At 43.8% G+C, this 23,852-nt stretch overlaps 1 protein-coding gene across 1 annotated transcript; it reads right to left on the bottom strand.

Annotated features, from left to right (window-relative positions):
- Positions 1 to 452: 452 nt before the first annotated feature.
- On the bottom strand, positions 453 to 19,014 carry LOC117503924 (GRIP and coiled-coil domain-containing protein 1-like). Its single transcript, XM_034163221.1, has 8 exons — positions 18,930 to 19,014; positions 12,256 to 13,441; positions 11,371 to 11,557; positions 10,325 to 10,466; positions 9,598 to 9,774; positions 9,281 to 9,379; positions 9,110 to 9,248; positions 453 to 519 (listed from the first exon to the last, which is right to left on the bottom strand). The coding sequence occupies exons 2-8, from the start codon at positions 13,356 to 13,358 to the stop codon at positions 453 to 455; spliced, it is 1,914 nt and encodes a 637-aa protein (XP_034019112.1). The 5' UTR covers positions 13,359 to 13,441; positions 18,930 to 19,014.
- Positions 19,015 to 23,852: the final 4,838 nt, after the last annotated feature.

Consider the following 23,852-nt stretch of genomic DNA (forward strand, 5'->3'; position numbering starts at 1 on the left):
GTGAAAAAGTTCTGTTTTCAGAATTTTGTGACGTGCGTAAGCAGTGACGTCATTTCCTCTGCGTTGGCCTTACGGGGGGGGGGGCATAGACATAAAGAGTAGACGCTGCATTGGTTGCTGAGACGCAAGAAATGTGGCCGCCATCTTGGAGCGGTCATTGTAGGTATTGTATCACAGGGCAGAGTGAAGGTTTGATTTTATATTCTTGTTTTTTTTTTCATAATATTATTTTTAATGTTTGTATGTTGAAGGTGCTTTGGTCTTTGCTATTTTCTCTTTTCTGTAAAGTGTCTTTTACCACTGTGTATATAAATATCATGTGTTTTTATAATAAGGTGCTGAGATCTGCAGATGGTGAAGCTTCACAGTCACACACGTGGTCCAGGAGGAGGTTCGAACAGAGGACGTTTTTGGGGACGCACACATGAGACACAGTTTGGTCTCGACAACCATCAGTCCAACTTGTTGTCTCTGTTTGTGTCTGTGTTTCTCACCACGTTGCCAAACTCACCTCTCGACCTGCAGAAAGGCAGCAGGAGACAGAAGCTCTGCCACACAGTCCTCTGTCAGCTGAAAAACTTTCACCAGTAAGTTTGTACATGTGTAAATATGGTTTGGGGCTGGACATCATGTTCTTGTGTTACTTGACAATTTACATTTACACAACATTTAATACTATCTCTGTTTTGGAACTCTGACCTGATATGAAGTATATTGATTTCAATTCAATTTAAATTTATTTCATTTATATAGCACCAAATCGCAACAAACCTACCTCAAAGTGCTTCACACAAGTAAGATCTAACCTTACTGACCCCCAGAGCAAGAACACAGGAGACAGTGGTAAGAAAAAAAAACTCCCTCTGATGATCTGAGGAAGAAACCTCAAGCAGACCAGACTCAAAGGGGCGACCCTCTGCTTGGGCCATGATACAGACACAATAGACAATATAAATATAGAGGGAATTTTGAGCGTCCCTGCTGATGTACAGGACGGGAGGCCGCAGAAGAAGACACCCACTCCCACTTCAGGATGGAGCCGCACCTCAAACAGAAAGAAAACAAAAACAACAGAATCAGGCATCAGAAAGACAACAAATACTGGACACAGTGTTTAGATAAAGTTGAGGCCGCGGCACGCTCCGTTTCCTAATAAAATGAATTTAAAATGGTTAAAAGCGTAGTAGCAAACTGTACCAGTATGCTAGCCATATGAAAGGGAAAATAAGTGTCTTTTAAGTCTGGACTTGAAAATCTCCACAGAATCTGACTGTTTTATTGATGCAGGGAGATCATTCCACAGAACAGGGGCACGATAAGAGAAAGCTCTGTGACCCACAGACTTCTTATTCACCCTAGGAACACAAAGTAGTCCTGTACCATGAGAACGAATTGATCTCTGGTGGTTGGCTCTCACTGCGGTATTGTATCACTTCCTGTTCCGGAGCACAGCGGTGTTTTTCTGTATCTGTTAGCTGTTTAATCTGCGCAGTTAGATTGATCTAGTTATCTAGATTACAATTTGTTTCCCAGTGTAATCTTTACGTGCCTTAACTAAAGCACTCCTTCTGCTGAATCACCTCTAAATTATTTACACATTATCCACTTTGCGTGTTTTTAGGAATCCGCTAGCTTAGCGTAGCTACTAGCTCTTAGCCGATTTAGCATGGCGGCTTCTCCTGTCTCTTTTCTGCTCTGGGTGTGAAATGTTTAGTTATTCCTCGGCCTCCTTTAGCAGTAATGGTACTTGTAATAAGTGTAGCTTATTCGTAGCTTTGGAGGCCAGGCTGGGCGAATTGGAGACTCGGCTCCGCACCGTGGAAAATTCTACAGCTAGCCAGGCCCCTGTAGTCGGTGCGGACCAAGGTAGCTTAGCCGCCGTTAGTTACCCCCTGGCAGATCCCGAGCAGCCGGGAAAGCAGGCTGACTGGGTGACTGTGAGGAGGAAGCGTAGTTCTAAACAGAAGGCCCCGTGTACAACCGTCAACCCATTCACATCTCTAACCGTTTGTCCCCACTCGACGACACACCCGCCGAGGATCAAACTCTGGTTATTGGCGACTCTGTTTTGAGAAATGTGAAGTTAGCGACACCAGCAACCATAGTCAGTTGTCTTCCGGGGGCCAGAGCAGGCGACATTGAAGGAAATTTGAAATTGCTGGCTAAGGCTAAGCGTAAATTTGGTAAGATTGTAATTCACGTCGGCAGTAATGACACCCGGTTACGCCAATCGGAGGTCACTAAAATTAACATTAAATCGGTGTGTAACTTTGCAAAAACAATGTCGGACTCTGTAGTTTTCTCTGGGCCCCTCCCCAATCAGACCGGGAGTGACATGTTTAGCCGCATGTTCTCCTTGAATTGCTGGCTGTCTGAGTGGTGTCCAAAAAATGAGGTGGGCTTCATAGATAATTGGCAAAGCTTCTGGGGAAAACCTGGTCTTGTTAGGAGAGACGGCATCCATCCCACTTTGGATGGAGCAGCTCTCATTTCTAGAAATCTGGCTAATTTTCTTAAATCCTCCAAACCGTGACTATCCAGGGTTGGGACCAGGAAGCAGAGTTGTAGTCTTACACACCTCTCTGCAGCTTCTCTCCCCCTGCCATCCCCTCATTACCCCATCCCCGTAGAGACGGTGCCTGCTCCCAGACTACCAATACCAGCAAAAATCTATTTAAGCATAAAAATTCAAAAAGAAAAAATAATATAGCACCTTCAACTGCACCACAGACTAAAACAGTTAAATGTGGTCTATTAAACATTAGGTCTCTCTCTTCTAAGTCCCTGTTGGTAAATGATGTAATAATTGATCAACATATTGATTTATTCTGCCTTACAGAAACTTGGTTACAGCAGGATGAATATGTTAGTTTAAATGAGTCAACACCCCCGAGTCACACTAACTGTCAGAATGCTCGTAGCACGGGCCGAGGGGGAGGATTAGCAGCAATCTTCCATTCTAGCTTATTAATTAATCAAAACCCAGACAGAGCTTTAATTCATTTGAAAGCTTGTCTCTTAGTCTGTCCATACCAAATTGGAAGTCCCAAAAACCAGTTTTATTTGTTATTATCTATCGTCCACCTGGTCGTTACTGTGAGTTTCTCTGTGAATTTTCAGACCTTTGTCTGACTTAGTGCTTAGCTCAGATAAGATAATTATAGTGGGCGATTTTAACATCCACCACAGATGCTGAGAATGACAGCCTCAACACTGCATTTAATCTATTATTAGACTCTATTGGCTTTGCTCAAAAAGTAAATGAGTCCACCCACCACTTTAATCATATCTTAGATCTTGTTCTGACTTATGGTATGGAAATAGAAGACTTAACAGTATTCCCTGAAAACTCCCTTCTGTCTGATCATTTCTTAATAACATTTACATTTACTCTGATGGACTACCCAGCAGTAGGGAATAAGTTTCATTACACTAGAAGTCTTTCAGAAAGCGCTGTAACTAGGTTTAAGGATATGATTCCTTCTTTATGTTCTCTAATGCCATATAACAACACAGTGCAGAGTAGCTACCTAAACTCTGTAAGGGAGTTAGAGTATCTCGTCAATAGTTTTACATCCTCATTGAAGACAGCTTTGGATGCTGTAGCTCCTCTGAAAAAGAGAGCTTTAAATCAGAAGTGTCTGACTCCATGGTATAACTCTCAAACTCGTAGCTTAAAGCAGATAACCCGTAAGTTGGAGAGGAAATGGCGTCTCACTAATTTAGAAGATCTTCACTTAGCCTGGAAAAAGAGTCTGTTGCTCTATAAAAAAGCCCTCCGTAAAGCTAGGACATCTTTCTACTCATCACTAATTGAAGAAAATAAGAACAACCCCAGGTTTCTTTTCAGCACTGTAGCCAGGCTGACAAAGAGTCAGAGCTCTATTGAGCTGAGTATTCCATTAACTTTAACTAGTAATGAGTTCATGACTTTTCTTTGCTAACAAAATTTTAACTATTAGAGAAAAAATTACTCATAACCATCCCAAAGACGTATCGTTATCTTTGGCTGCTTTCAGTGATGCCCGGTATTTGGTTAGACTCTTTCTCTCCGATTGTTCTGTCTGAGTTATTTTCATTAGTTACTTCATCCAAACCATCAACATGTTTATTAGACCCCATTCCTACCAGGCTGCTCAAGGAAGCCCTACCATTATTTAATGCTTCGATCTTAAATATGATCAATCTATCTTTGTTAGTTGGCTATGTACCACAGGCTTTTAAGGTGGCAGTAATTAAACCATTACTTAAAAAGCCATCACTTGACCCAGCTATCTAGCTAATTATAGGCCAATCTCCAACCTTCCTTTTCTCTCAAAAATTCTTGAAAGGGTAGTTGTAAAACAGCTAACTGATCATCTGCAGAGGAATGGTCTATTTGAAGAGTGTTCAGTCAGGTTTTAGAATTCATCATAGTACAGAAACAGCATTAGTGAAGGTTACAAATGATCTTCTTATGGCCTCGGACAGTGGACTCATCTCTGTGCTTGTTCTGTTAGACCTCAGTGCTGCTTTTGATACTGTTGACCATAAAATTTTATTACAGAGATTAGAGCATGCCATAGGTATTAAAGGCACTGCGCTGCGGTGGTTTGAAATCATATTTGTCTAATAGATTACAATTTGTTCATGTAAATGGGGAATCTTCTTCACAGACTAAAGTTAATTATGGAGTTCCACAAGGTTCTGTGCTAGGACCAATTTTATTCACTTTATATATGCTTCCCTTAGGCAGTATTATTAGACGGTATTGCTTAAATTTTCATTGTTACGCAGATGATACCCAGCTTTATCTATCCATGAAGCCAGACGACACACACCAATTAGCTAAACTGCAGGATGTCTTACAGACATAAAGACATGGATGACCTCTAATTTCCTGCTTTTAAACTCAGATAAAACTGAAGTTATTGTACTTGGCCCCACAAATCTTAGAAACATGGTGTCTAACCAGATCCTTACTCTGGATGGCATTACCCTGACCTCTAGTAATACTGTGAGAAATCTTGGAGTCATTTTTGATCAGGATATGTCATTCAAAGCGCATATTAAACAAATATGTAGGACTGCTTTTTGCATTTACGCAATATCTCTAAAATCAGAAAGGTCTTGTCTCAGAGTGATGCTGAAAAACTAATTCATGCATTTATTTCCTCTAGGCTGGACTATTGTAATTCATTATTATCAGGTTGTCCTAAAAGTTCCCTAAAAAGCCTTCAGTTAATTCAAAATGCTGCAGCTAGAGTGCTGACGGGGACTAGAAGGAGAGAGCATATCTCACCCATATTGGCCTCTCTTCATTGGCTTCCTGTTAATTCTAGAATAGAATTTAAAATTCTTCTTCTTACTTATAAGGTTTTGAATAATCAGGTCCCATCTTATCTTAGGGACCTCGTAGTACCATATCACCCCAATAGAGCGCTTTGCTCTCAGACTGCAGGCTTACTTGTAGTTCCTAGGGTTTGTAAGAGTAGAATGGGAGGCAGAGCCTTCAGCTTTAAGGCTCCTCTCCTGTGGAACCAGCTCCCAATTCAGATCAGGGAGACAGACACCCTCTCTACTTTAAGATTAGGCTTAAAACTTTCCTTTTGCTAAAGCTTATAGTTAGGGCTGGATCAGGTGACACTGAACCATCCCTTAGTTATGCTGCTATAGACGTAGACTGCTGGGGGGTTCCCATGATGCACTGTTTCTTTCTCTTTTTGCTCTGTATGCACCACTCTGCATTTAATCATTAGTGATCGATCTCTGCTCCCCTCCACAGCATGTCTTTTTCCTGGTTCTCTCCCTCAGCCCCAACCAGTCCCAGCAGAAGACTGCCCCTCCCTGAGCCTGGTTCTGCTGGAGGTTTCTTCCTGTTAAAAGGGAGTTTTTCCTTCCCACTGTAGCCAAGTGCTTGCTCACAGGGGTCGTTTTGACCGTTGGGGTTTTACATAATTATTGTATGGCCTTGCCTTACAATATAAAGCGCCTTGGGGCAACTGTTTGTTGTGATTTGGCGCTATATAAAAAAAAAAATTGAATTGAATTGAATTGAATTAATTAGGTCAGCTAAGTACGGAGGTGCCAGTCCATGAACAGTTTTATAGGTTAGTAGGAGAACCTTAAAATCTGATCTCACTGGGACAGGAAGCCAGTGAAGAGACGCCAAAATGGGTGTAATGTGGTCGAACTTTCTGCTTCGTGTCAAAAGTCTGGCAGCAGCATTTTGAACCAATTGGAGACCCCTAATGCTGGACTGTGGTAAACCAGAAAATAGAACATTGCAGTAGTCCAATCTAGAAGAGATGGAAGAAAGCAGTCCTAGTAATATTTCTAATGTGGAGGTTAAAGGACAATGTAGGATCAAAAATTACCCAGAGGTTCCTCACTTTGTCAGTGTGATGTATGACACACGAGCCAAGGCTGAGCGTTAACTGGTCAAATTGATGCCGATGTCTCACTGGACCAAGAACCATCATTTCAGTCTTATCAGAGTTTAAAAGGTGGAAGTTGCCAGACCCAGCTTCTCACTGATCCAAGGCAATCTTCTAGGGATTTTATATGAATGAGATTACAAGCAGTTATCGGCATGTATAACTGAGTATCATCAGCATAGCAGTGAAAGGTAATCCCAAAATGCCACAATATGTGCCCAAGGGGAGCTATATAAAGGGAGAAAAGCAGGGGGCCTAAGATGGACCCCTGTGGAACCCCAAATTTCATGTCACTAAGGTTAGAGGTAGTGTTACTGTACAAAAGACAGTGAGAACGACTGGTCAGGTATGACATCTACCATGCAAGGGCACTCCCAGTAATCCCAAAATGATTTTCCAGCCTATCAAGTAAAATATATGATGATCCACCAGAACTGTAGTGGTGTCTGAATCCATTGTAAGCAGAAGATCATTCACCACTTTAGTGAGAGCCGTCTCTGTGGAATGATATTTTCTAAAAGCAGACTGCAGTGGCTCAAAGAGATTATTCTCAGTAAGATAGTCTACAAGCTGCTGTGAAACCACTTCTTCCAGAATTTTAGAGCAAAATGACAGATTTGTTATTGGCCGATAGTTTTTCAATACACTAGGGTCAAGATTAGGTTTCTTAAGTAATGGTTTAATCACTGCAGATTTGAAGCATTTAGGAACATTTAGCTGTCATGTTAGCCATATAAATACCTTCAAGAATACTACATAAAGTTATTTCAGAAATATTTTGTGGGGCTTGATTGCTCATAATACCTAAGAATACTGCAATTACTGAAATATGATCTTCAAATTGAAGTGATTTACGTTCCAAAATATTGACATCACCTGGAATCTGAGGCGCTTCTAATTCTAACCTTCTAATTCTATACAGTACTGATATATTTCTTCTGCTGACATTTTTAGGCACATGTCCTTTGTTGCAGTGTCACAGATATGAGAACTACAAAACAGTTTCAGGCAAAATAGACTGCTGGGGGGTTCCCATGATGCACTGAGTGTTTCTTTCTCTTTTTGCTCTGTATGCACCACTCTGCATTTAATCATTAGTGATCGATCTCTGCTCCCCTCCACAGCATGTCTTTTTCCTGGTTCTCTCCCTCAGCCCCAACCAGTCCCAGCAGAAGACTGCCCCTCCCTGAGCCTGGTTCTGCTGGAGGTTTCTTCCTGTTAAAAGGGAATTATTCCTTCCCACTGTCGCCAAGTGCTTGCTCACAGGGGGTCGTTTTGACCGTTGGGGTTTTTCCGTAATTATTGTATGGCTTTGCCTTACAATATAAAGCGCCTTGGGGCAACTGTTTGTTGTGATTTGGTGCTATATAAATAAAATTGATTTGATGGCGGTCTGCGAGGAGTTTTTGCCCACTCTTACTGTCTGTGGTCTGTTGGTGAGAAAGTCCAGTAGCCAGGTGCAGAGTGGGGTGCTGATGCCTATAGCACTCAGTCTGTTCACCAGGTGTTTGTGGGATGACTGTGTTGAAGGCAGAGCTGAAGTCAACGAACAGCATCCGCACGTAGCTGTCTTTGTTCTCTAGATGAGCCAGTCTGAGGTGAAGTGCTGCTGCTATGGCATCATCAGTACAGCGCTTGGGACGGTACGCAAACTGGAATGGGTCAAGAGTGGCGGGTAGGCTGGATGTTATGTGAGCCTTGACCAGCCTTTCAAAGGCCAGTTTGTTGTCTTGTACACATTCCAACTCTCTTTCTCAGTCTCTTGAGACCAGTAGAGGAGCAAGGTAAACTACTGTGTGCCAGTTCTATCCAAACCAGCTCATCCACCCAGGAAGCAGGATGTTGGGAGGCGAGAATTCACAGCCCATTTTCCAGTTCTTGATTAGCTCACTCCATTTGTCTATTAGATTGAGGGTGGAAACCTGAGGTGAGACCAAAGAACAGCCTAGCAATTTACAAAACTCTTTCCAGAAGTGAGACACAAATTGTGTACCACAATCAGAAACACTGTCTTGCGGAAAGCCATGCACTGGAACACATCATTAAGCATTACTTGGGCTAATTCACGGGCAGAGGGAAGCTTACTCAATGGTGTGAAAAGTACCGTCTTGGAAAACCTGTCTATGATGGTAAGATCACCGACTTGCCCTTGGACTCTAAAAACCCGGTAACAAAGTCCACTGCAATATGTGTCATGGTTTCTTTGGAACAGGAAGAGGTAATAATTTGTCCTGGGAGGCCCAATGAGAGACCTTGTGGATAGCACACACACACTACATGCATTAACAAATTCTGTGACATCCTAAGACATCTTGGACCACCAAAACCATTGCTGAATCACCAATCCCAGGATGACATGAAAAGGGACTGCCGTGAGCCCACTGAGTAACCTCCCCTCTCAGGAGCCAACTACAAACAGTTTATCTGAAAGACAATGGTGCTGAAAATGAAACCCCCACTAATGCCACCTGCACCTTGTTCTCAATATCCATGTAAGAGCAGAGACAAAACATGATTGGAGTAGAATGGATTTAGGCACCGGGGTGACCATGTCTGGACTAAATTGCCGGGATAAGGCTTCAGGCTTGCCATTCTTTGACCTGGGCTGATAGGACAACATAAAATTGAATAGACTGAAAAACAGAGACCAACGAGCCTGCCTGGAATTGAGTCTTTTGGCGGATTTAAGGTACTCTAAGTTCTTGTGATCTATAAGAACCAAATTTGGCAGCGACACCTCCTCCAACGAAAGACACCACTCCTCCAGGGCCACTTTAACAGCCACCAGCTCGCGGTCACCAATGCCGTAATTGCGTTCAGGGGTGAGAGCTTCTTTGACAAATAAGCACAAGGATGGTGCTTACCATCAGAGGGGGGGACTTGAGAAAGGACGGCTCCACCGTCAATATCAGATGCGTCCACCCTGACCACAAACTGCCGGCTGGGGTCCAGGAGGAGTAGCACTGGTGCGGAAGAAAAGCACCATTTTAACTCGCGGAATGCTGCATCACACTGTGTGGACCAAGAAAAAGAAGTGTAAGGAGAGGTGAGGGCATGCAAAGGTGCAACCACTGAACTGAAATTTCTGATAAACCTCGAGTAGAAACTGTCAAACCCTAAAAAACATTGCACCTCCTTACAGGAATGGGGGTAGGCCAATCAGCAACTGCTTCCACCTTACCCAGATCCATCTGGACCTCCCCCTCAGCCAACACAAACCCCAGAAAAGACACTGAGGGCTTGTGGAACTCACATTTCTCCATCTTGACATATAACCGGTGTTGCAGCAGACGCTGCAGTACCGTACGGACATGCATACTGTGGGTATCCTCATTGGGGGAGAAAATTAGGATGTCTTCTAAATGAACAAACACAAATTTATTCAACATATCATTGACCAGCTCCTGAAAAACTGTGGGAGCATTGGTTAACCCAAATGGTATGATTAGTTACTCATAGTGCCTGGTGTTTAAGGTCATTTTCCATTCATCACCCTCTCACATATGCACTAAATCAGGGGTGGCCAAGTTCGGTCCTTGAGAGCCACCTTCCTGACACTGTTAGTTGTCTCCCTGCTCCAACACACCTGAATCCAATGAAAGACTTGTTAGCAGACTTTTAATGAGCCTTTCATTGGATTCACTTACTAAATGGTAAGCACTGTGCATTTCCACGTTTGTGAAAGTCTTGGCATCCTCCAAAGGTTTGTGGGCTGAGGTGATGAGAGGAGAGGATACTAATTCTTGACAGTGATGTCATTGAGACCTCTGTAGTCTATACAGGGTCTGAGGGTCAGAAACCAGCACCTGCCGGTGAAGATGATGGACAAGTCAGACCCGCCTCTAGAGAATCCTGTTTGTACTCTTGCATTGCCAGTCATTCAGGAGCAAAGAGTGAGAACAGCTTGCCTCTAGGTGGCGTGGTCCCGGGAAGAAGGTCTATGGCACAATCCCCTTCACAATGAGGAGGTAGAGACTTAGCCTTGGATTTGCTGAAGACTAGAGCCAGGTCATGATAACAAGCTGGCATGGAGGTGAGGTCCAGGTTTACCTTCAGGAGTTATGAAGACATACTACAAGTTTTGCAACACCAAGAACCCCAGGAACTAATTTGACCACTAACCCAATCAAACTGGGGTTATGCTGTTTTAACCATGGTTGACCTAAAATGACCTGATGAGCCATGTTCTCAAAAATGTGAAAACACATACTTCTGTATGCTGGTCAGGAAAGGTTAACCTGACAGACTCAGCCACTTGTTACCCCTGGACTGCCATTTACAGCATTGACCACCAGGGGTGCTGCAGGTCAGACAGTCTAAGCTGGAGTTCTCTGACAAGAGAGGGCTGTAACAATTAGTGTCAGATCCTGAATAAAAAAAAACAGGTACAGTCAAGGTGACCTTTAAAGTGTCAGGAGATGGATGAGCTGTGAGTCATTTCATTCAAACTCACTGTTGTGTGTTGGGGGTTTGGCTGGACTTTTTGTACTGCCTTTGTGTTTTGTTTTCCTCCTCAGGTGGTTTGTGGCTGATCATTGTTGGCTGAGTGTGCTGCAGGGCCCGTAGTGATTTGGGGTTTTTGTGCTCTTCGTGTACAGATGGTTCAGTGTGCAGCTCGTTCCATACCGACACAGACGATGAACCTCTGGTTTCTGTATTTATAAGGTTTGATGGTGCACCTTCCCTGGTGAGGTGATTCAGATCATAGATGATGACACGAGGGTGAAGAAACCTGAAAGGAAGGGCACCTGGTCTTGGCCAGTGATCACAGGCCTGAAAAAATATGCTGCTGATCAGACAATGATGAGAAGGTTTTTTTTTTTAATGGAGGTAAATCTAGAAATGAATCGGGTTTAAAAACAGGGTTACACCACCTCCTCTGACCCGATCGTAATTTCGATCGGATTGGGCTGTTTACATGGCGTGACTTTGATCTGATTGTTCATCTGGTTACTTTGGTCCATGTAACCGCAGCTAGTGTTGGAGTTTCTTGCTCAGTCTCAGTGGAATCCAGATGGTCTTCAAAAACTGCCTCGATGAAGGTGCGCTGCTCCTTCAAAGTCGCAGATCGCAAGGAGGCTAAAGCTACCTTGAGTGACTGGAGCGTCTTGCTGTCCTGACCAGCTTGCTTGTCAAACTGTCTACTGTTGTAGCATGGGCTTTTTCAAAATGACTGATGTAGATCGAAGGAGAAAAATTGACTCAGTTGTTGGAAAAGTTGGCAAGAGTGAAAGCGCTAAGCAGCCATCTTGTCTGCAGGTCACATGACCTCCATTTTAAATTCACTTTTAAACGCTGCTGGCTCCTCTCAGACTGTCGTTGGTCTCTGATGTCTTTGCTAATGCTAGCTAGGCCTGTTTGTCAGGCCTCAGTGTAGTCCACGTCCCCCGCCGCGCCCTAAGCTCACCTCCATCTCGCTCGGCATCCTCCTCCTGGGTCGCGTCCGAAGCGCCAGGCTGTTTCATTGTATTACTTTGGCCTCTGCGCTTCCTTCCACCGCTCATGGTATTTAGCGCATTTCTGTGTCGAGTTGTATACTTTTGGTGGTTTAATTCGATGGACAACAGAGAGCCGTCCTCTAAGCAGACTCTCAGTGCACCGTCTTGCTGGACATCCCAAACGCACCACTTCAATTAATACGTTCATCGTAGTACATCGTGGACTTAAAAACATCATATTGTAATTTGCGTAATTATTACAGAAGCGCATTTAAAACGGGGGAAATGTGATTAATTTCACTGCAGGTCAATATTCAGTAAAGAAACTACAGTTCTCATTTAAAAAAAAGGTTATTCTGGAGCTGAGAAAGATCTGCGTATTTCACTTCTGACCAACTCACAGAACAGAAGGCGGTAATACATACTCCTGGCCAGTTGGTGGCAGACAAACTTTAGAAAAGAGGCAGAGACAGCAGAAGACAAGAATGAGGACGGGACTGTGCTGTGTTACCTTTCTGATCTCGTGGTGGACTTGCTGCTGGTACTGGTCCTTCAAGTGCTCGAGCTTCATCTGCAGCTCCTCCACTCGCGGGTCCGGTTGGTTCTTCTCCGCCTCGGTCTCCTGGAGTCTTCTCAGCGCCTCGTCTCGCTGCTCGCTCACCTTGTCCAGCTGGTCCCGGAGCGCGGCGCCCTCTTTGGCTGCCTGCATAGCTTCGAGCAGTGCGGTGTTGGTGTCCTCCAAGCGGAGCTCCGTGTCTTGGCGGAGGCCTCGCTCCTCCTGCAGGAGCTTCTGCAGCTCTCGGAGCATGAGGGCGTGGTCGCCCTGCTCCTGTTCCCTCTCGTGCTGCTGAGTGATGACGCGAGCTTTGCTCTCCACCAGCTGTTCCTGCAGACTTGCTAACTCCGCCTCCCACTGCCTCTCGCTGGCCTCCAGCTGCTCCTGGAGCTCCTCCAGCTCCTGCTTCAGTTTCCTCTTGTCCGCTTGAAAGCTGGCCTCCATCCGTGACTTTTCTTGCGTGACGGTGGCCAGAGAGCTGGTCAGCGTGCTGAGCTGGCTCTTCAGCTGAAGCACTCTGCTGACGGGCTGCAGCGCCGCCGTCCCCTCGGTGTTGCTCTCAGGCTCCGCGGTGTCTCCATGCTCTGATTCATGCTCGTCCTCGGCCTGCTCGCCCCTGCTGGCGCCCTCGCTGTTAATACTGGTGGCCGTTTCCAGCGAGGCAGCGGTGTCTAGACTGTCCTCGCTGTGGAGGGAGCAGTGGTCCTCCGCCAGCTCAGCAGCAACCATGTTCCCGCCACACTGACTGAGGTCCACCTCCTGAGACACACTCAGGACCTTCAGACTGGCTTCCAGAGCCTCCTTCTCCTTCAGAAGACTCTTGTAGGCCCGGACCACATCCCTGAAGCGGGTCTGGTATTGGACCAGCTGTTTTTTCTGAGTCTCAATCATGTCCAGGAGCTCCTTTTTGCTGGGGCCACCCCCAAAACTCATCCCAAATTTATCCATGTCAGCTGCTGAAACTGTCAGTCTTTAAACCCAGAAAATGGGAAAACCAATCTTAGCGGAGATCCCTCATCTTGGACTTGATCCTGAAACACACAGAGACGACACGAACAATGCCAAAGGTCATCACCTGCAGAAGAGGAGTTTTTTTGTCCACATTATTTTAAGACCACAGGGAAATGATTAAGTTTTGATTGAAGCAAAACTATGTTGTTAACTGGGTCATTTAGTCAGGCCGGGTCAGAACCCAGTCAGGCCTGATCAGAACTCACGCACACCCCAGTCAGGCCGCATCAAATCAAATCAATTTTATTTATATAGCGCCAAATCACAACAAACAGTTGCCCCAAGGCGCTTTATATTGTAAGGCAAAGCCATACAATAATTATGTAAAACCCCAACGGTCAAAACGACCCCCTGTGAGCAAGCACTTGGCTACAGTGGGAAGGAAAAACTCCCTTTTAACAGGAAGAAACCTCCAGCAGAACCAGGCTCAGGGAGGGCAGTCTTCTGCTGGGACTGGTTGGGGCTGAGGGAGAGAACCAGGAAAAAGACATGCTGTGGAGGGGAGCAGAGATCGATCACTAATGATTAAATGCAGAGTGGTGCATACAGAGCAAAAAGAGAAAGAAACACTGCATCATGGGAACCCCCCAGCAGTCTAAGTCTATAGCAGCATAACTAAGGGATGGTTCAGGGTCACCTGATCCAGCCCTAACTATAAGCTTTAGCAAAAAGGAAAGTTTTAAGCCTAATCTTAAAAGTAGAGAGGGTGTCTGTCTCCCTGATCTGAATTGGGAGCTGGTTCCACAGGAGAGGCCTGAAAGCTGAAGGCTCTGCCTCCCATTCTACTCTTACAAACCCTAGGAACTACAAGTAAGCCTGCAGTCTGAGAGCGAAGCGCTCTATTGGGTGATATGGTACTATGAGGTCCCTAAGATAAGATGGGACCTGATTATTCAAACCTTATAAGTAAGAAGAAGAATTTTAAATTCTATTCTAGAATTAACAGGAAGCCAATGAAGAGAGGCCAATATGGGTGAGATCTCTCCTTCTAGTCCCCGTCAGTACTCTAGCTGCAGCATTTAGAATTAACTGAAGGCTTTTTAGGGAACTTTTAGGACAACCTGATAATAATGAATTACAATAGTCCAGCCTAGAGGAATAAATGCATGAATTAGTTTTTCAGCATCACTCTGAGACAAGACCTTTCTGATTTTAGAGATATTGCGCAAATGTAAAAAAGCAGTCCTACATATTTGTTTAATATGCACATTGAATGACATATCCTGATCAAAAATGACTCCAAGATTTCTCACAGTATTACTAAGTCAGGGTAATGCCATCCAAGTAAGGATCTGGTTAGACACCATGTTTTCTAAGATTTGTGGGGCCAAGTACAATAACTTCAGTTTTATCTGAATTTAAAAAGCAGGAAATTAGAGTCATCCATGTCTTTATGTCTGTAAGACAATCCTGCAGTTTAGCTATTGGTGTGTGTCCTCTGGCTTCATGGATAGATAAAGCTGGGTATCATCTGCGTAACAATGAAAATTTAAGCAATACCGTCTAATAATACTGCCTAAGGGAAACATGTATAAAGTGAATAAATTGGTCCTAGCACAGAACCTTGTGGAACTCCATAATTAACTTTAGTCTGTGAAGAAGATTCCCCATTTACATGAACAAATTGTAATCTATTAGACAAATATGATTCAAACCACCGCAGCGCAGTGCCTTTAATACCTATGACATGCTCTAATCTCTGTAATAAAATTTTATGGTCAACAGTATCAAAAGCAGCACTGAGGTCTAACAGAACAAGCACAGAGATGAGTCCACTGTCTGAGGCCATAAGAAGATCATTTGTAACCTTCACTAATGCTGTTTCTGTACTAACCCTCTTCAATAGACCATTCCTCTGCAGGTGATCAGTTAGCTGTTTTACAACTACCCTTTCAAGAATTTTTGAGAGAAAAGGAAGGTTGGAGATTGGCCTATAATTAGCTAGATAGCTGGGTCAAGTGATGGCTTTTTAAGTAATGGTTTAATTACTGCCACCTTAAAAGCCTGTGGTACATAGCCAACTAATAAAGATAGATTGATCATATTTAAGATCGAAGCATTAAATAATGGTAGGGCTTCCTTGAGCAGCCTGGTAGGAATGGGGTCTAATAGACAGTTGATGGTTTGGATGAAGTAACTAATGAAAATAACTCAGACAGAACAATCGGAGAGAAAGAGTCTAACCAAATACCGGCATCACTGAAAGCAGCCAAAGATGATACGTCTTTGGGATGGTTATGAGCAATTTTTTCTCTAATAGTTAAAATTTTATTTGCAAAGAAAGTCATGAAGTCATTACTAGTTAAAGTTAATGGAATACTCAGCTCAATAGAGCTCTGACTCTTTGTCAGCCTGGCTACAGTGCTGAAAAGAAACCTGGGGTTGTTCTTATTTTCTTCAATTAGTGATGAGTAGTAAGATGTCCTAGCTTTACGGAGGCTTTTTTATAGAGCAACAGACTCTTTTTCCAGGCTAAGTGAAGATCTTCTAAATTAGTGAGACGCCATTTCCTCTCCAACTTACGGTTATCTGCTTTAAGTTGCGAGTTTGTGAGTTATACCACGGAGTCAGGCACTTCTGATTTAAGGCTCTCTTTTTCAGAGGAGCTACAGCATCCAAAGTTGTCTTCAATGAGGATGTAAAACTACTGACGAGATACTCTATCTCACTTACAGAGTTTAGGTAGCTACTCTGCACTGTGTTGGTATATGGCATTAGAGAACATAAAGAAGGAATCATATCCTTAAACCTAGTTACAGCGCTTTCTGAAAGACTTCTACTGTAATGAAACTTATTCCCCACTGCTGGGTAGTCCATCAGAGTAAATGTAAATGTTATTAAGAAATGATCAGACAGAAGGGAGTTTTCAGGGAATACTGTTAAGTCTTCTATTTCCATACCATAAGTCAGAACAAGATCTAAGATATGATTAAAGTGGTGGGTGGACTCATTTACTTTTTGAGCAAAGCCGATAGAGTCTAATAATAGATTAAATGCAGTGTTGAGGCTGTCATTCTCAGCATCTGTGTGGATGTTAAAATCGCCCACTATAATTATCTTATCTGAGCTAAGCACTAATCAGACAAAAGGTCTGAAAATTCACAGAGAAACTCACAGTAACGACCAGGTGGACGATAGATAATAACAAATAAAACTGTTTTTTGGGACTTCCAATTTGGATGGACAAGACTAAGAGTCAAGCTTTCAAATGAATTAAAGCTCTGTCTGGGTTTTTGATTAATTAATAAGCTGGAATGGAAGATTGCTGCTAATCCTCCTCCTCGGCCCGTGCTACGAGCGTTCTGGCAGTTAGTGTGACTCGGGGGTGTTGACTCATTAAACTAACATATTCATCCTGCTGTAACCAAGTTTCTGTTAGGCAGAATAAATCAATATGTTGATCAATTATTATATCATTTACTAACAGGGACTTAGAAGAGAGAGACCTAATGTTTAATAGACCACATTTAACTGTTTTAGTCTGTGGTGCAGTTGAAGGTGCTATATTATTTTTTCTTTTGAATTTTTATGCTTAAATAGATTTTGCTGGTTATTGGTAGTCTGGGAGCAGGCACCGTCTCTACGGGGATGGGGTAATGAGGGGATGGCAGGGGGAGAGAAGCTGCAGAGAGGTGTGTAAGACTACAACTCTGCTTCCTGGTCCCACCCTGGATAGTCACGGTTTGGAGGATTTAAGAAAATTGGCCAGATTTCTAGAGAATGAGAGCTGCTCCATCCAAAGTGGGATGGATGCCGTCTCTCCTAACAAGACCAGGTTTTCCCCACAGAAGCTTTGCCAATTATCTATGAAGCCCACCTCATTTTTTGGACACCACTCAGACGCCAGCAATTCAGGAGAACATGCGGCTAAAACATGTCACTCTCCCGATCCAATTGGGGAGGGGCCCAGAGAAAACTACAGAGTCCGACATTGTTTTTGCAAAGTTACACACCGATTCAATGTTAATTTTAGTGACCTCCGATTGGCGTAACCGGGTTGTCATTACTGCCGACGTGAATTACATCTTACCAAATTTACACTTAGCCTTAGCCAGCAGTTTCAAATTTCCTTCAATGTCACCTGCTCTGGCCCCCGGAAGACAACTGACTATGGTTGCTGGTGTCGCTAACTTCACAACTTCACATTTCTCAAAACAGAGTCGCCAATAACCAGAGTTTGATCCTCGGCGGGTGTGTCGCCGAGTGGGGAAAAAACGGTTAGAAATGTGAACGGGTTGGCGGTGTACACGAGGCTTCTATTTAGAACTACGCTGTCCTCCTCACAGTCACCCAGTCAGCCTGCTTTCCCGGCTGCTTGGGATCTGCTGGGGGACAGCTACGGCGGCTAAGCTACCTTGGTCCGCACCGACTACAGGGGCCTGGCTAGCTGTAAGAATTTCCAAGGTGCAGAGCCGAGTCTCCAATTCGCCCAGCTGGCCTCCAAAGCTACGAATAGCTACACTTATTACAAGTACCGTTACTGCTAAAGGAGGCCGAGGAATACTAAACATTTCACACCCAGAGCAGAAGAAGTGCGGGAGAGAACAGGAGAAGCCGCCATGCTAAATCGGCTAAGAGCTAGTAGGTAGCTGCGCTAAGCTAGGCGGATTCCTAAAAACACACAAAGTGAATAATGTGTAAATAATTTATAGGTGATTCAGCAGAAGGAGTGCTTTAGTTAAGGCACGTAAAGATTACACTGGGAAACAAATCGTAATCTAGATAACTAGATCAATCTAACTGCGCAGATTAACAGCTAACAGATACAGCAAACACCACTGTGCTCCGGACAGGAAGTGATACAATACCGCAAGTGAGAGCCAACCAGATCAGAACCTACACAGACCCCAGTCAGGCTGAATCAGAACCACGCAAGGTCCCCAGTCATGCTGGATCAGAACCCCCGCACACCCATTTCAGGCCGGGGTCAGAACCCACGCACACCCCAGTCCGGCCGGATCAGTCCCCAGTCAGGCCGGATCAGAACCCATGCAGTCCCAGTCAGGCCGGATCAGTCCCCAGTCAGGCCGGATCAGACCCACACAAAACCCAGTCAGGACGGATCAGAGCCCAGCCAGGCCAGATTAGAACCCATGCAAACCCCAGTAAGGCCAAATCAGTCCCCAGTCAGACTGGATTAGAACACATGCACACCCCAGTCAGGCTGGATCAGTCCAGATCAAAACCACGTAGTCCCCAGTCATGCTGGATCAGAACCCCCGGCACACCCATTTCAGGCCGGGTCAGAACCCATGCAGACCCCAGTCCGGATGAATCAGAAGCCCAGCCAGGCCATATTAGAACCCATGCAGACCAGGCCGAATCAGAACGCAGGTCGTCCGGATCAGGACCCAGTCAGTCCCCAGTCAGGACGGATCAGGACCCAGTCAGTCCCCATCCCAAATAGTCAGAAACCTGTTTGAACCGAAACAATCGCGTTTTGAAACAGCTTCCATTAGTGGGTTCTGATTTTCTGTTGAGGTGAATCTGGACGGGTTTGGGTCTTACCGGTCAAACAGAGCACAGCTGAGCAGAACCGCATCAGTAAGCAACTGATCCGGATCGAACAAACCGCAGCAGCGACGTGTTCGTCTAAACAGGAAGTAAAACGGTGATGCATTCACAGACCGCCGGAATTAAAACTACTTTAGCTGCTTTGTTTGTATTTACAGTATGACAACCTGATAGATTAGTGATCTTAACTTCCACCTTTTACAGAAACAAACAGTCTAATAAACGTCTTGAAAACACTGCGGAAATCACATTTTTTGAGCATATTGTGTTTTGCTGCGACATAAAGTTGAACTATTATGTGGAATAAGTCTTCCTCTTCAGTGTCACACTTTGACGTTAGTTTGTTCACCTTGAAAAAAAAAATTTCAAAGCGTCTGAGTTGTACAGTTGTGAAAAAGTTCTGTTTTCAGAATTTTGTGACGTGCGTAAGCAGTGACGTCATTTCCTCTGCGTTGGCCTTACGGGGGGGGGGGGCATAGACATAAAGAGTAGACGCTGCATTGGTTGCTGAGACGCAAGAAATGTGGCCGCCATCTTGGAGCGGTCATTGTAGGTATTGTATCACAGGGCAGAGTGAAGGTTTGATTTTATATTCTTGTTTTTTTTTCATAATATTATTTTAATGTTGTATGTTGAAGGTGCTTTGGTCTTTGCTATTTTCTCTTTTCTGTAAAGTGTCTTTACCACTGTGTATATAAATATCATGTGTTTTTATAATAAGGTGCTGAGATCTGCAGATGGTGAAGCTTCACAGTCACACACGTGGTCCAGGAGGAGGTTCGAACAGAGGACGTTTTTGGGGACGCACACATGAGACACAGTTTGGTCTCGACAACCATCAGTCCAACTTGTTGTCTCTGTTTGTGTCTGTGTTTCTCACCACGTTGCCAAACTCACCTCTCGACCTGCAGAAAGGCAGCAGGAGACAGAAGCTCTGCCACACAGTCCTCTGTCAGCTGAAAAACTTTCACCAGTAAGTTTGTACATGTGTAAATATGGTTTGGGGCTGGACATCATGTTCTTGTGTTACTTGACAATTTACATTTACACAACATTTAATACTATCTCTGTTTTGGAACTCTGACCTGATATGAAGTATATTGATTTCAATTCAATTAAATTTATTTCATTTATATAGCACCAAATCGCAACAAACCTACCTCAAAGTGCTTCACACAAGTAAGATCTAACCTTACTGACCCCCAGAGCAAGAACACAGGAGACAGTGGTAAGAAAAAAAAACTCCCTCTGATGATCTGAGGAAGAACCTCAAGCAGACCAGACTCAAAGGGGCGACCCTCTGCTTGGGCCATGATACAGACACAATAGACAATATAAATATAGAGGGAATTTTGAGCGTCCCTGCTGATGTACAGGACGGGAGGCCGCCGAAGAAGACACCCACTCCCACTTCAGGATGGAGCCGCACCTCAAACAGAAAGAAAACAAAAACAACAGAATCAGGCATCAGAAAGACAACAAATACTGGACACAGTGTTTAGATAAAGTTGAGGCCGCGGCACGCTCCGTTTCCTATAAAATGAATTTAAAATGGTTAAAAGCGTAGTAGCAACTGTACCAGTATGCTAGCCATATGAAAGGGAAAATAAGTGTCTTTTAAGTCTGGACTTGAAAATCTCCACAGAATCTGACTGTTTTATTGATGCAGGGAGATCATTCCACAGAAACAGGGCACGATAAGAGAAAGCTCTGTGACCCACAGACTTCTTATTCACCCTAGGAACACAAAGTAGTCCTGTACCATGAGAACGAATTGATCTCTGGTGGTTGGCTCTCACTGCGGTATTGTATCACTTCCTGTTCCGGAGCACAGCGGTGTTTTTCTGTATCTGTTAGCTGTTTAATCTGCGCAGTTAGATTGATCTAGTTATCTAGATTACAATTTGTTTCCCAGTGTAATCTTTACGTGCCTTAACTAAAGCACTCCTTCTGCTGAATCACCTCTAAATTATTTACACATTATCCACTTTGCGTGTTTTTAGGAATCCGCTAGCTTAGCGTAGCTACTAGCTCTTAGCCGATTTAGCATGGCGGCTTCTCCTGTCTCTTTTCTGCTCTGGGTGTGAAATGTTTAGTTATTCCTCGGCCTCCTTTAGCAGTAATGGTACTTGTAATAAGTGTAGCTTATTCGTAGCTTGGAGGCCAGGCTGGCGAATTGGAGACTCGGCTCCGCACCGTGGAAAATTCTACAGCTAGCCAGGCCCCTGTAGTCGGTGCGGACCAAGGTAGCTTAGCCGCCGTTAGTTACCCCCTGGCAGATCCCGAGCAGCCGGGAAAGCAGGCTGACTGGGTGACTGTGAGGAGGAAGCGTAGTTCTAAACAGAAGCCCCGTGTACACCGTCAACCCATTCACATCTCTAACCGTTTTTCCCCACTCGACGACACACCCGCCGAGGATCAAACTCTGGTTATTGGCGACTCTGTTTTGAGAAATGTGAAGTTAGCGACACCAGCAACCATAGTCAGTTGTCTTCCGGGGGCCAGAGCAGGCGACATTGAAGGAAATTTGAAATTGCTGGCTAAGGCTAAGCGTAAATTTGGTAAGATTGTAATTCACGTCGGCAGTAATGACACCCGGTTACGCCAATCGGAGGTCACTAAAATTAACATTAAATCGGTGTGTAACTTTGCAAAAACAATGTCGGACTCTGTAGTTTTCTCTGGGCCCCTCCCCAATCAGACCGGGAGTGACATGTTTAGCCGCATGTTCTCCTTGAATTGCTGGCTGTCTGAGTGGTGTCCAAAAAATGAGGTGGGCTTCATAGATAATTGGCAAAGCTTCTGGGGAAAACCTGGTCTTGTTAGGAGAGACGGCATCCATCCCACTTTGGATGGAGCAGCTCTCATTTCTAGAAATCTGGCTAATTTTCTTAAATCCTCCAAACCGTGACTATCCAGGGTTGGGACCAGGAAGCAGAGTTGTAGTCTTACACACCTCTCTGCAGCTTCTCTCCCCCTGCCATCCCCTCATTACCCCATCCCCGTAGAGACGGTGCCTGCTCCCAGACTACCAATAACCAGCAAAAATCTATTTAAGCATAAAATTCAAAAAGAAAAAATAATATAGCACCTTCAACTGCACCACAGACTAAAACAGTTAAATGTGGTCTATTAAACATTAGGTCTCTCTCTTCTAAGTCCCTGTTGGTAAATGATGTAATAATTGATCAACATATTGATTTATTCTGCCTTACAGAAACTTGGTTACAGCAGGATGAATATGTTAGTTTAAATGAGTCAACACCCCCGAGTCACACTAACTGTCAGAATGCTCGTAGCACGGGCCGAGGGGGAGGATTAGCAGCAATCTTCCATTCTAGCTTATTAATTAATCAAAAACCCAGACAGAGCTTTAATTCATTTGAAAGCTTGTCTCTTAGTCTTGTCCATCCAAATTGGAAGTCCCAAAAACCAGTTTTATTTGTTATTATCTATCGTCCACCTGGTCGTTACTGTGAGTTTCTCTGTGAATTTTCAGACCTTTTGTCTGACTTAGTGCTTAGCTCAGATAAGATAATTATAGTGGGCGATTTTAACATCCACACAGATGCTGAGAATGACAGCCTCAACACTGCATTTAATCTATTATTAGACTCTATTGGCTTTGCTCAAAAAGTAAATGAGTCCACCCACCACTTTAATCATATCTTAGATCTTGTTCTGACTTATGGTATGGAAATAGAAGACTTAACAGTATTCCCTGAAAACTCCCTTCTGTCTGATCATTTCTTAATAACATTTACATTTACTCTGATGGACTACCCAGCAGTAGGGAATAAGTTTCATTACACTAGAAGTCTTTCAGAAAGCGCTGTAACTAGGTTTAAGGATATGATTCCTTCTTTATGTTCTCTAATGCCATATAACAACACAGTGCAGAGTAGCTACCTAAACTCTGTAAGGGAGTTAGAGTATCTCGTCAATAGTTTACATCCTCATTGAAGACAGCTTTGGATGCTGTAGCTCCTCTGAAAAAGAGAGCTTTAAATCAGAAGTGTCTGACTCCATGGTATAACTCTCAAACTCGTAGCTTAAAGCAGATAACCCGTAAGTTGGAGAGGAAATGGCGTCTCACTAATTTAGAAGATCTTCACTTAGCCTGGAAAAAGAGTCTGTTGCTCTATAAAAAAGCCCTCCGTAAAGCTAGGACATCTTTCTACTCATCACTAATTGAAGAAAATAAGAACAACCCCAGGTTTCTTTTCAGCACTGTAGCCAGGCTGACAAAGAGTCAGAGCTCTATTGAGCTGAGTATTCCATTAACTTTAACTAGTAATGAGTTCATGACTTTCTTTGCTAACAAAATTTTAACTATTAGAGAAAAAATTACTCATAACCATCCCAAAGACGTATCGTTATCTTTGGCTGCTTTCAGTGATGCCGGTATTTGGTTAGACTCTTTCTCTCCGATTGTTCTGTCTGAGTTATTTTCATTAGTTACTTCATCCAAACCATCAACATGTTTATTAGACCCCATTCCTACCAGGCTGCTCAAGGAAGCCCTACCATTATTTAATGCTTCGATCTTAAATATGATCAATCTATCTTTGTTAGTTGGCTATGTACCACAGGCTTTTAAGGTGGCAGTAATTAAACCATTACTTAAAAAGCCATCACTTGACCCAGCTATCTTAGCTAATTATAGGCCAATCTCCAACCTTCCTTTTCTCTCAAAAATTCTTGAAAGGGTAGTTGTAAAACAGCTAACTGATCATCTGCAGAGGAATGGTCTATTTGAAGAGTTTCAGTCAGGTTTTAGAATTCATCATAGTACAGAAACAGCATTAGTGAAGGTTACAAATGATCTTCTTATGGCCTCGGACAGTGGACTCATCTCTGTGCTTGTTCTGTTAGACCTCAGTGCTGCTTTTGATACTGTTGACCATAAAATTTTAT

Source organism: Thalassophryne amazonica, chromosome 22, assembly GCF_902500255.1.
Source record: "Thalassophryne amazonica chromosome 22, fThaAma1.1, whole genome shotgun sequence".
Classification (NCBI taxonomy): domain Eukaryota; kingdom Metazoa; phylum Chordata; class Actinopteri; order Batrachoidiformes; family Batrachoididae; genus Thalassophryne; species Thalassophryne amazonica.

Coding starts and splice junctions, on each gene's coding strand:
- LOC117503924 (XM_034163221.1), bottom strand. CDS start 13,358: ATGGATAAATTTGGGATGAGTTTTGGGGGTGGCCCCAGCAAAAAGGAG. Junction 10,467..11,370: donor CTGCGGTTACATGGACCAAA/GTAACCAGATGA, acceptor TAACTCCTGAAG/GTAAACCTGGACCTCACCTC. Junction 9,775..10,324: donor CGGGACCACGCCACCTAGAG/GCAAGCTGTTCT, acceptor TTGTTCATTTAG/AAGACATCCTAATTTTCTCC.